The sequence below is a fragment of the Talpa europaea genome, assembly GCF_964194135.1.
Source record: "Talpa europaea genome assembly, chromosome: 1".
NCBI classification, from domain to species: domain Eukaryota; kingdom Metazoa; phylum Chordata; class Mammalia; order Eulipotyphla; family Talpidae; genus Talpa; species Talpa europaea.
In genome coordinates, this window is record NC_140073.1 from 94068621 (window position 1) to 94081910 (window position 13290).

The 13290-nt window shown below is 38.8% G+C and overlaps 1 protein-coding gene across 3 annotated transcripts in view; it reads right to left on the bottom strand.

Moving 5' to 3' along the window:
• The window catches only part of CACNB4 (calcium voltage-gated channel auxiliary subunit beta 4), a gene marked incomplete at both ends in the record, with an annotated part of 227641 nt that overhangs the window by 4880 nt on the left and 209471 nt on the right, over positions 1–13290 (bottom strand). For all 3 annotated transcript variants that reach the window (XM_084237967.1, XM_084237968.1, XM_084237969.1), the window contains 2 exons: positions 10778–10873; positions 12887–13038. In XM_084237967.1, coding sequence (XP_084094093.1) covers positions 10778–10873; positions 12887–13038 — 248 coding nt within the window. The remainder of the gene's footprint in view (positions 1–10777; positions 10874–12886; positions 13039–13290) is intronic.

The following is a 13290-nucleotide window of genomic DNA, read 5'->3' on the forward strand; positions in this document are numbered from 1 at the left end:
TATCCGTAGAAGAAGGAGAATAAAACAGATAAAGAAGAAGAGATGCAATGGGAGAGAGATTAGGAAAACATCTAGTTCCTGCAGTTGCTGCCAACATATATTCTTGCAATAAATCCCCTTTTCTACTGAAGTAACTCAAGAGGGTTTCAGTCTCTTACAATCAAAAGCCACCTTCCCTCAGTAATGTAAACTTTCAACAGTTATAGAGTCCAAGAATTGCCCATAATGCTCTGATATAAACATCACAATGCTAATAGTCCCACTGCAAAGAGTGCCATAGACTCAGAGAGAAGTCACAGGAAGAAGAAAAGGGAAACTGGAGAAAGCAAAGGACCACTGTCAGGCACCCCAGGCTAAAACTTCAGAAATCCTTAACTGTGAGTTGGAGTCTGCTGTTTCATTTTATTAATGTTGACTGTATAATTCAACTATATAAGCCTCATTCTATAATGGGGTTTCAACAATGTATTGTCTCAACAAGTCATTCTCCTGCTTTAATAAAGTCCCAAGTCAAAGAAGCCTTCAGGGACACCTGGATCCAGGTTCTTGACTATCCCAGCCAGGATTTTGAAGCCAAGAGAGCAAAAAACCAGCTCAGTATTGCCCACTGCAGAATGCTATTTGAATCTGGTTTATATTTCTTGGTTGTGCCACATGTTACATTGTCACTACTATAGACATAATTAAAGATACATAAGCCCCCTCCCTGGTGGCACAAGGGATCAAGCACAGCACCATGAAGCTATCTGCAGCCTCTGCAGCACCAGTTTGATGCCTGCCCAGGGAGCTGACCTACATGGCACAGCAGACCTCTTCTGTCTCACCCACTGCTGCCCTCAGCAGTGTATTTCAATGGGTCCGCCTGTTCCATCCGCCGCTCTGTCTCTGGTGAATCCTCTCATCACCCCCTACCTCTGGCCTGTACCCCACTTCTTGTATGCATAAATAAGTAAATCTTTAAGAAAAAAGACACTTAACTATAAGTAATTTTAATAAAGTACTTCTTTTTGCCAAAGGATAAAATTTGTATATTTCAGCACATAGCTGTTTGCTTAAGCCTCAATCACTTCTGGGAAAGTATGCTTTCGCACTGCTAAAAAGACGCTATATGATGGAAGAAGATTTGAAACTGATTTTAGGCTTTCAAAAACACAGAGAAAAGCAAATTTCCATTTCTGAATGAATACTGACATATGCAGCTTATTTTCAACAAAGAAGAATTTCACAGTCTGTATATCTGTGACAATTACTGTTTAGAAATAACACAGCTGATTAGACCAGAGTGTTGGAACATGAGTATAAGGGATAAAATCTTAATTAATTATACATGAAATTCAAGGGAAGTAACCTTGAATTGTGAATTATGCAAACCAACTTTGCCAATTTTTCATAATTTTAAAGGTCCAAGTCTAGTTAGGGCCTTACTGATAATAGAGTGATCTCCATTGTGGGATATGGATTCAGGGAGTGATCTCATCAGCCAAGGAAGGTGTGGGTAATAGGACAGTCATAAGCAGCAAACAACCATGCCCTCAGTGATACCACGACCCTGGTGATGACTATAGGAGATAAAAGCTGTTTTCAAAGCGCTGCCACAGGGAATGAGTCTGACACTCTTTTGCCAGAGGTGGGCAGAGATAATGTGGCGGCTGAGGCAAATAAGCAGTGAACAGAGATATAAAAACAAACCATCAGAAAACCAGGCACAGTAGGCCCTTTTTCTGGATGAGCTCTTTCAGGAAAATTAAAAATGAAAACATTGTAAACAGCAGCAGTGAAAAAGAAACCTCTAGCTTATCTAGTGGTCCAGTTAACTAAAATGACAGAGAAGGAAAACGGAGAATTTTGAATAAATAAATACTTGAATAAAATGGAAATGAAGGCCTGAAATACCTTTTGAAAAAATTGTAGGTAATTAATGATATGTCTGGTTTTCTATTCACAGAGTGTCACATACTTTCCCAGGGAAGGCACCTGAATTGGGGCAGTCAGACATCCCAGTCTGCCTAGGATAAAGTGTTTTCAGGTACTTTAGATCATTGGTACTAAAATTTGGAAAAATCTGGAGAAAACTGTAATGGTCAATCACATTGGTTTCTATATAATAGAAAGTCTTTTTCAGTTCCTAAATTGAAGATTGGACAAAGTTCTATTTATTTCTTTTACATTGCTTTGGGAGGGAAGATATAGAGAGAGAGTGGGCAAGTTCTTCTCTCTCACTGCAAAATAGATACTTTATAGCAAACATATATTTTCTAATGTGTTTTATCTAGGAAGTTGTTATTTAACTTTTTAAAATAAAGTTTATAAAATAGATTAATTTTGCAACTTAATTTTACTTTTTTAAAAAAGTTGTTGCATTAATAATTGGTAACTAACCAAATGAGCCAATATATACAAGCTTTCCCCTGGTATATGCATTGCTTGGCATTTATTTGTTGTGTATAGATAAGACGTCATACAGGGCATCTATTTCCAGATTGGGAAAAAAAATAATAGGAGTTACATACTTTTATTTTTTTGCTATTGCAATGCAGAGACCCTGAAACTGTCACCATTTAAAAAAAAAATGGCCGTCACTATTTAAAATAAAATGCTAAAAAGGTAAAATAAATGACTGGATAGCAAAATATGTAATAATAATGATAAACAGTATTTCTTTCACATCAAAACTGCACTTCTTTATACTATTCAAAGTTTTGAAGTCCTAAGTACTTAACTCGCTAGTCAATGAGTGACAGGAAACCAGACTCTAAATTAAAGGGATTTTAAAAGATCTAGGAGGTCTTATAGTAATAAAGGATAGTCGGGAAAGATTACAATATTACTGGCTCAAGCAGTTAGTCCCAGGCATGGTTTCCATGTTTGCAAGCTAAACAGGAAAGACAATTAGAATTCTTGCCACTAACTGGTGGCAAAAGCATAAAGACAAGTAAATAGTGACTTTGATCGTCTAGTTCCTTTCTCTTGATAATCTGACATTCTATGTGAACCCAAACACACTTTCCTCACCATACCCCTCCATCCTGTCCATTCTTATTCAAAGATTATAACATTTACCAGTGCTGTTGTTTGCAGAAAAGGCTCCCATTGCTATAGTTTGGTCAAATTAACCCAGAGCTTTAAATCATAGCATTAATGGAGCGAGCTACTCTGTATATCCAAGTTGGGAAGCAGAAAGCCCTGTAACAAGAATATATCTCCTTTGGACTGAGAGAAACTAGATCCTATGTGGCCTTGTTTCATGAAGGAATCATCTGAGATCAGTTACTCTCTTTTTCAAAAGCAGTATTATGAATTAGACTGTGAACATACAGAGGCTCTGTAATAATAGATGTACCAATGGGGTCAGTACTTGAAATAGATGGGTGCATCCACGTGATTCTAAATAATTTAAATAAAATTACTAGAAAAGAGCAGTGGAAAATTACTGCTGTGATAGCAATACCATCAAGGATACTGGGCACTACCATTCAATTCAGAGCGCTTGTGTTTAATAGAATAAATCAGAGTCGATTCAGCAATGGGAAAGAAAGGGTGATAGGAGAAAATGACTATGGTTACTGTAATGTTAGAGGATTGCTAGACTGGAGGATGACTTCCCCTCTAGAGAGCGAGTGATCAATGTGATTTTATAGGCACCAAAATTACACAGCTCAAAGAACCACGGGGCCAGCTTTTGGTAACACAAGCCAGCTTGTAACTAAGTAGGATCAAAGGATTACATTTCAGTTATAAATTCAATTGTCTGCCTATCTGCTTTTCTCACCATGCAGTATATAGCTCTTATTACCATAGGACTGGGATAATACGAACTTTGGCCTTCTTAAAATGTACTGTTTTCAACTTCTCCAAAGGAAAAGGATACCAATATCTGGTAGAAGCAAAATGAAATCTAAAACTAAAGTGTAGAGATCGATATTCCAAATAAAAATTCAAGCTGATGGCATTAAAAAATAAATAAATAAATGAGATAGTCTAGTCCCCTAGGCCCTTTTCTGTCTCTAAACCATCTTTTCTTCAGTGAGTGCAGAGTGGGCAATGAGAGAAGAGTATGGTCATTTCCCACCCCTTCCCCATCACAGGGACCCCCCCCCCACCCCTTCCCCTGGTTCCAGAACCAAACTATTCAGTAGCCTATTCTCCCAGCTCATCTTTCTGTCTGGGGCACATTTAAAAATGCCCACAAATTCTGTGACAGTCCCTGCATAAAAAAGGAGAGTCTCTGTTCCCTATCCTGGAATTGGGGCAGCCTCTGTGACTCCTCAAACTAGCAGAATGTGTGGAAGTGACACTGTGCCAGTATCTAAGCTGACCAGATTGTAATACTTGCTCTTTGAGAGTTGGGAACTGCTGTGTCAGAAGTGTGTATCCCTATTGGAGAGATCACAGGCAAAGGCCCTGTGAGAGGAGCCATCCCTGCTTAAGGGACCAGGTTACTTGCCAGCAGATTGTTACCAAATGGCTACTGTTGAAGTCACTAAGTTTTAGGATAGTTTACTGTGCAATGATAAATAATCAGAACATTGTCCTAGCACAAAGGTGGCAACTTTAGTAGACTTGCTACTTCAGTCCTGCCTTCTGTTCCTATCAGTAAAGTTAGATGGAAACACTCCCGTTCATTTACATACTGCCTAAGGCTACTTTTCTGTTATAAAAAGTTGAACATTTTGTGCAGACAGCCATATGGCTCACAGTAAAACATTTACTGTCTGACCCTCTACAAAAAAGGTTTGCTGACCCCTTTCTTTGAGGAAGACTTATCCAATAAACCCATGATTCTCTCTCCAGAAAATTATATAATTATTCTGTTGCCATTCACCATTTAAAATCTTGCTATTCTAGGAGAACTTTGGACAGCCAGTTCACCTTTCCTGGTCTCGGTTACTTCATTTGTAAAATGAGGAGGTTAGGCTGATCAGTCTTTCCCTAGAAATGTTCCATGAAATGCTAGATCTGTAAGGTGCTTTGTGGAAAAATGGTTTTACAGCCAAACGTTAAGCGAAATACTACATACTCCCAAAAATCCTACTGGAGATATGAAATGTCCAGTAGCATGTTAAGGATTCTGTAGTGAAGAACTGGTCTACTGGTTCTTGTTGCTTACCATAAGGGTTCTCTCACACAGTTTTGTATCAGGGTTCTTTTTCATAGCACCTGACGTTGTATTGGAAAGAGCACACTCCAAGAAATACTACATCGGGTGCTTTCCAGATACCTTTTATACTTCAACAGACCCTGAACTTAGGAATCATTCTTCTCTCTACAGAATTAACTTTTTTCAGTGCTCTGTTAGACTTCCCTTTCCAAAGACTACTGCCTTTAATTTCTTAGCACTCTGAGACTCTGCCAGAGTAATTTGCTGACTTTTCAGATTGGAGATGGAGTAGCCAATTAAGCAAGTTGTAAATTCTCCTAGAGGAACAAAAATGACACAGTGATCACCAGTCTTTGAATGACTGACTAATTACTATCTTGAAGTAATGCAGGGACAAATGTAGATGCATTTTTACTTAGTACCAGTTTTTGGAATCCAGCTATTTCTTCAGTTGTACCAAAATAAAGTATACAGTTCCTTCTTAGCATTGCAAATGCTATTCACACAACATCAAATCAACATGTTTAATAATGTAAATAGTGCTTAGAAAATATTAGATACAAGATAACCTTGCTTATCCAAACTGCTTCTTTAAAATTCCAGGTTATCTGAACACTTACATAAAACAAGGACATGTTTATCCTGCTGAGATAATGACAGAACAAGGCTGTATTCCTAGTGCATAGGCTGCTTAAGATATCTAACATAGGGACAAGTCTGAATGCAGCTCACAGTATTATTTGCATTTAAGTATGCACATATATTTTCTTGGTTCCAGCTATTTCATATGTAACAAGTAATATTGTATGAACAACTGTTCAATTATTAATGCTCCCAGCAGCTAAAATACCTCAAAAGGACACAAGTATTTTTTTGAATAAATATTAATAAACTCACTCTCATTAAAAGACAGTAAAAAGAAATAATTTCAATATATCTCAGGGAATTATTTAACTAAGACCTCTTATAACATTATTAACCAAAATCTATATACACAACAATCTAAACCAGTGGTTCCCAAGTGGAAATGATTTTGACCCTAGGGGCATTGGGACATGTTTGGAAACTATTTTTGATTGTCACAAGTTGTGGGCTGCTAATGGCCAGGGGTGCTTCTAAACATGCTGCAATATACAAGAAAGATCCTCACAACAACGAATCACCCAACCTAAGATATTTATGGAGGTAGAGAAACCTGATCAAAATTATTCTTTTGTGGGCCTCCCCTGGTGGCACAGCAGTTGAGCGCTGGGCTGCGAAGCAGCCCGTAGCCTCTGCAGCACCAGTTTGATCCCCGGCTACAGGCGAGGGTCCCACATGGCGCGACAGACCTCTCCTGCCGCACCCGCTGCTCCCCTCAGCAGTGTATTTTGCCGGTCTACCTGTTTTGTTCCCCGTTCTGCCTCTGGTGAATTCTCTCACCCTCCCGCACTTCTGACTGTACCCAGTGCTTGCATAAATAAATAAATAAATAAACAAATCTTTTAAAAAAATTATTCTTTTGTAATTTGTGTAATAAGAGATTTACGAAGTAATTTATGATCTACCAATTTTTTTGCCAAAGGCTGACTCAGCTATATATAATCTCATTACAGAAAGTGAAAATCAAAATCAACAAACAACTATGAACCAGAGACACTCTATGGATGGTGAGGGGTGGGGAGAGGAGGGATTGGGGTCAAAATAAGGGGATTGCAATTGTATGGGAAATATAAAAATAAAATTTAAAGAAAAAATATATATAATCTTATTACATTATACATTCCTAAAGGCCAGAACATGCTTTTGCATCCCCAGGCTTAATGCTTAAATAATATTTGATCAAAGTACTTTAATCCTTGTCAAAGAAGGGTGGTTGTAGGTGAGTCACATGGAGTTGAGATGACTAAATATTTTTTTTTAATTTTTTTTAAGTTTTGTTTATTTATTTATTTATACAAGCACTGAGTACAGTCAGAAGCGCGGGAGGGTGAGAGAATTCACCAGAACCAGAGTGGGGAGCAGAGCAGGCAGAAGGACGGAAGTACACTTCTGAGGGGAGCAGCAGGCGGCAGGAGAGGTCTGTGCACCATGTGGGACCCTCCTCCGGGGTGGCCGTGGAGCAGAGCCGGGGATCGAACAGGTGCTGCAGAGGCTGCGGGCAGCTTCACAACTCAGCGCTCAACCGCTGCGCCCCTGGGGAGGCCCCGAGATGACTAAATATTTTGAGTTTGACTGATGTGACCACACATGGGTAGACATGGATATCACACCCTTGGACATGCCCATATGTTGTTTTATAAAAGCAGCTGATCTTAATGATGATTTGAAACAGTGAGGATGTCTCCTGATTGGATGTCTTCAAAATATTTTTATACTCTCCTGTTCTGTGGGTCTCACAGCCTCATGATTTGCTAATATTTCTACGCTGATGACTTCCAAAATCCAGACAGAATTAGTCTTAGAGGTGAGAAAGATCTTGGGTACCATGTCCTTTAGCTTTCAGCAGAAGAGATTCTTTCCACAACATCTCTATTCATGGAGCCCAGGCCAAGCTCAATCTATCTCCAACTGAATATTGTTGAAGACAGGGAGTTCACTATTTAGAAAGCCATTCATTCTTATCAGCATCTGCTGAAGAGCAGACTTATGAAATGTCTTCCTTCTAGTGCTTCAGTCTGATCCATCTATCTAATCATATTAGACAGGCCTAATTGCTCTCAAGTCCTTCCAGAAGTGATCCCTGACACTCCCACTGATATTAGCACCACTTCTGGGACCTAACAAAACCTGAGTGTCCTAAGAGTGTAAATCTTTCTAAGTTTGTGAAGACAGACACGACAAATGAGTTTTGACATATTAGCTTATGTTTTCCTTTTGCCTCTCTCCCCTTTCTTTTCCACCATTCAATCAGATGGCAGGGTCTCTGCTTCCTTGTCTGATGGTGGTGGATTGTGGCAGGAAACAGCCAGCTATCCATTTCCTTTTCTGGATTTTATTTCCCAAAAGCCTAAATTGGTTGGAGAGATTTTACTGACTGCCTTTGGAAACCAAAGAAGGTGGAGATGCTTTTAGATACAACATGAGCAGAGAGGAAATTCCTCTAATAGAAACATGAAGGGAAAAGAGGGAGACACCTCCCATCCTACAGACAGAGAATAAAAGGGAGCTCTCTAGCTAATGTCCCAGAGAGCAGGGGCTATGTGTCTCCCTCTCTTGCTAAAGATCCCCTGTTCCAGATGAGGTATGATGTTGTAGAGCATCCATTCTCAAGGAGCACATGGACTTGACAATGGTTGTCTGAATTGGAACTCCTCACCTCATTCCCTCAAAGTCTTCACCAACCTACTCTCACCTCTTGGCTTTCCACCTGCCCTGGACTTGAGTTAAAGGCAGCTGTAAGCATGGCTGAATATCCTGTCTGTCCAGTGGGATAGAGGTCAAAGTAGAAAAAGAGGTATTTCTTACACAGAGAAGTTGGAAACCAGAGATTTGTCTATACTATTGCAGTTATGAGTTGAGGCAGGATTGCAGGGCAGACAGAAGCTTGTTGGAATCAGACAAATCTAGGGTTGAAATGTTGGAGGTCATTTACTAATTCTTCCCTTAACAAGTTTTTAACTGAGGACTTAGCTTTTTCTTCTATAAAGTAAGAATAAAGTTACCTACTAGGGTGGTTATAGAGGTGCAGGATCAGACTTTCCCTTAAGTGAGACCTCCTGTGGTAACTGTGGTCATCACAGCCTGGTATACTTTAAGGAACCAGGGCAGCATTCAAGATGAGCCTCCCCAACCCCCACCCCAGGCTGCGGCCAGCCAGAGTCTGAGCACAGAATGGGAACTAGACCCTGAATATTTCTGTCCCTGGGGGGCACTCTAGCTAATTGACTGAATTCCATCACAGTCTGAGGCTCCTTCTATCTATTTCTCCTTCCTTACCCCTTTCTATTCAAAAAGTCTGTAGGAGCTTCTGCTGGTTCTGTGCCCTTTTCCCTTTATCTGTCATAGATATTTTCTTCAATATATTTTCACTTCCACTTCCATTGAGATGTCTGCTTTCCAGAAGACCCAAAATGATACAGCTCTTCTTATAAGATTGTCCCAAATATTGGAAATAGTAGCATAGTTTCTGGCATTTGGTAACTAACTGCTCAACAGAGGTTAGCTTTCTTCAATTGGGAAGAATTACAGAGTCAGGGGGCAGGATAATAGATTCTTCCATAGTCACACTGTGTTTATATACACATTGTGTGAGTGTATTTCATCAGTAGGTAACATGAAGTTAACCTTGCTAACACAGCACTCTGGTCCCAAGTTACTCAAATTATCAAAGGGTAGGAAACTAGGTGTGTGTGTATGTGTGTGTTGTGTATATGTACGTGTGTGTAGGTGGGTGGGTGGGGCTCTGAGGGGAGGAAACTGGCTTTGAAATGAAATAGGTCCCTACCTAATCCTAATTTGCTGTGTGAAATTAGGAAATCATTAAACTTCTCTTTCTTTAGTTGCCTCAACTATAAAATGGTGAATACTATCTACCTTACTGAGTAACTGTGAGCATTAGAGATAATCTGTGTAAAGCATCTAGCATAGTGTTTGACCCATTGTAAGAATCTAAAAAAAGAATGCATATGACTCTTATTGCCTATACATCCTTTCATTTATTTGCTCATTTAATAAATATTTATTGTGGGCCTGAGATGATAAGGAGTTGAGAAATACCAGTGAACCAGACAGGCCAGGCATGGCATAGCTCAAAGTTGCACCCAGTAATTATAACTGAAACACATAGATGTTGCTTATATGCCAGGAGGTGCTTTAAAAGTTTTACCACATATTCACTCACTGAGTTTTGCACCAACCCAATGAAGTAGGTAGTTATTCAAGAGTCCAAAACCAGTTAGTGTGGATTTGAAGCCAGGCAGTCTGGTTACAGAGTCTATACTTTAACACCTATGCTATATTGCCTCTCTAAATATCTGAATTAGATTTTATGTTTCCACACAAAATATAGAATCCTTATATAAGTATATAAAACATACAGTGAATCAAATCAGCTATTTCCTTTAGAGAAGCACAGGCACAGAAATAGAAAGTCGGTTGAGCTGGTGTAGATATTGACTGGCCACTGGTGACCACCCTGATAGTAATTACTCCCACAACCTCATCCACCCACCATTTGCTTGGCTTCCGACTCAGCAGCTATTTTTTGGCAACAACACTACAAAAAGTTGCTATTACATGTTTTTTCATCTTACGTAACCCTGACCTCTTCATCAGCTACAACCAAAGTACTTTGCTAATTCTAATAAATTCTCAGCTTTCAATGTCATAATCTTTTATGTCTGCCAGAGCTTTCTGGCAGAAAAGTTAAAGAAAGTCAAATAAGTATGTTTCATTTGTTCTTTTCTTTTCACAAAAATGTCCACATGACTGGAGTAAGTAGCTCACTGAGTGTTTGCGAGGCAGCAGTAAGGACATCTGACACAGGACACTAAGTTCATTTGTTATGACCCGGCAGCCACCAGCCAGCTCTGGGTGCTTGGATGTAGCAACACATCAGCAGCCATTGCTTTGAAAAATTCTTTAAATTTATGACAAAATACCATCCCAACAGCATAAAAACAATACTAATTTAAGAAAACAAACCCCACTACTCTCTCCAAACTAGTCGAGAATGATTAAAACAAAAAGGATACTTACTGGGGGGCATTGTGCAAGTTTGTCAGCTGCTACCAGTTGAACATTTAAGTGTTTACTTTGGGACTTTCCTCTAGATTTAATCAACCGTTGCAAAACCTAATGGAAGAAGACATGAATCTGAGCCTCTGTCAAGGAGTTGAAAGAAAACCAAATAAACCAAGATCATTTTCATAGTCTATTTAGCCCTCAGTTCTAATAGAAAGGAAAAGTAATGTGGCAAATGACACACACACACACACACACACACACTGTAATGATATCTTCCACTTACACAGGGTTTTAGTTATACAGCATTTGATATGTTCATCTTATGTGTGCCACGTGAGATCTTGGTGGGATCTTGATTTCTGCCCTAGATTTTACCCAAAGATTTCAAAGAGAGCTCTACAAAAGTGGGGTCGGCAGATGTCATCTGTACTAGGGGATGTAAGTCCCAATTTAGTTGAGTAATATTTTGGCTCACTACCTCAATGGGACATCAATATTTTAGCCCTTTTGTTTGTCACTGATAATTTTTGAAAGATTTCATTTTAATTTTATATAGTAACACATTTCATGATAGAAATCTAGGCAAGACATGTGTGCTGGCATATTGCTACACATAAACCAGTGATACATCTATTTTTCTTGGGATACTGCTGTAGCTGTATTTTGTTATATATTCCTTCCTTCCTTAATTATTATTTTAATTGAAACTGGATCCTCCCCCCAAAACAGTAGTAGCCTATGAGCTAGTACTGATACCTCAACATATATGTCCATGCCAGTCTCAGATCCTGCACTTACATGGATTGCATGGTGTCTGGGGCAGGGCATAAAGGGTATTAAAATCTAGTCCACTGCAGGGCCTCCCCTGGTGGCGCAGGTGGTTGAGCACAGTGTTGTGAAGCTGTCCGCAGTCTCTGCAGCACGGGTTCGATCCCAGCTGCCGGTGAGATAACCACATGATGCGGCAGACCTCTCCTGTGTCACCGGCTGCCCCCTCAGCAGTGTATTTCAGTCAGTTTGCTTGTTCTGTTCCCCACTCTGTCTCTGGTGAATCCTCTCATCCTCCTGCACATCTAGCCTGTACCCAGGTTCTTGTATGCATGAATAAATAAATCATTAAAAAAAATCTATTCCACCACAATAAAGGGTTTTTGAATCCCCTTCAGTTCTGGTTCAAAAATATCTCCAGATGGTCAAGGCCACTCTGATGATTCCCAAAAGGTTCTGCTTTGATCAGAATTCCCAAGCTTATCTAATGCTGAACTAGAGTCCAGAGAATGGAAGGGTGAGGTCGGCAGAAGGGTTAGGGAAAGGCACAATTTCTTCAGACATTCTCTACTCCTAAGAGGAGATTACTGCTCTAGTTGGAAACTGAACTGGCATTTCTGAACTAAAATGCACTCTTGAAAAGAAACTGACTACTAAGGTTGTACCCCCCAAAGGTATTGATTTTATATTCACTTTTTAAACAACATGACTTTTTGTTGTTTTTATTTTTTTTAATTTTAAAAATTTTTTTCGATCATTGTTCATTTTTAAACAATATTTGAACATGGCTTTTTAAATGAAGTACCCCCAAATCAAAGGGGACCATCTAATGGCTATCTCACTTTTACACTTATGTCCTGTGATGGCGTGAAGATACGTCATATAAATGCCATTGTGCTTAATCAAGAATAACTATATTTTTTGATGAACACAAATGTAAGGGTCTATAACATTTCCATCATCGATTTTAATTTATGTATTTATAAATACAGATACCTTTCTTGAATGATGTACTCTCTCAACTGGGGAAAGAATATAAGTCATACAAGACTCAATATTACCCAAGAAATTTACCAACATAGACTCCAAGGTGCCTAACCTTTTTTAATTTTTTTATTTCTACTATATTCTTGCATAACTGCCTGGTTTAGGAACCCAATAGATAGTGAGCTTCTTAAAGAAATGGGCTATTCTTTATCTACTATTTCAAATCTGTTCAGATTGATAGAATTAAAAGCTGTCATTAAAGCAGTCTCAACAAGACATCTTCCTGCCCACTAATACAAATACAGAGCAAATAGCATTTCAAAAGAAATGAACTTCTAATACTTAAGACAGAAATGAGCTAATTACCTTTGGAGATGAGACTTTTACATGAACAATAATTGGTGCTAAGGAAGTCTTTATAAGTTGTGCTGGGTGATTGATGGTGTCTGCATCAAGAACAACCAGTTGTAAGGATCTTGCCAATTCAAAGATTCTTTCGATTTCACTCTGTACTTCCGCTGAAAGGAGAAAATATTAGCAGGTTATGGTTCTTTTTATTAATTCTATTTAGTTTTTGCTAATTATTTTAATTAAATTATAACTATGTTTAAATAATAGTACTCTTTTCAGATAGGTTTATCTACATCGCAAAAGAGAGTATTTTGAATTTTCATAGTCCTGTCTATCTTAAGCTCTTTTCTGAAGAGAGATGGGTTAAGTTTTGCATAAAATGCAACAGTTAGTGGGAAAAACAGATTTTTTTAAATTTA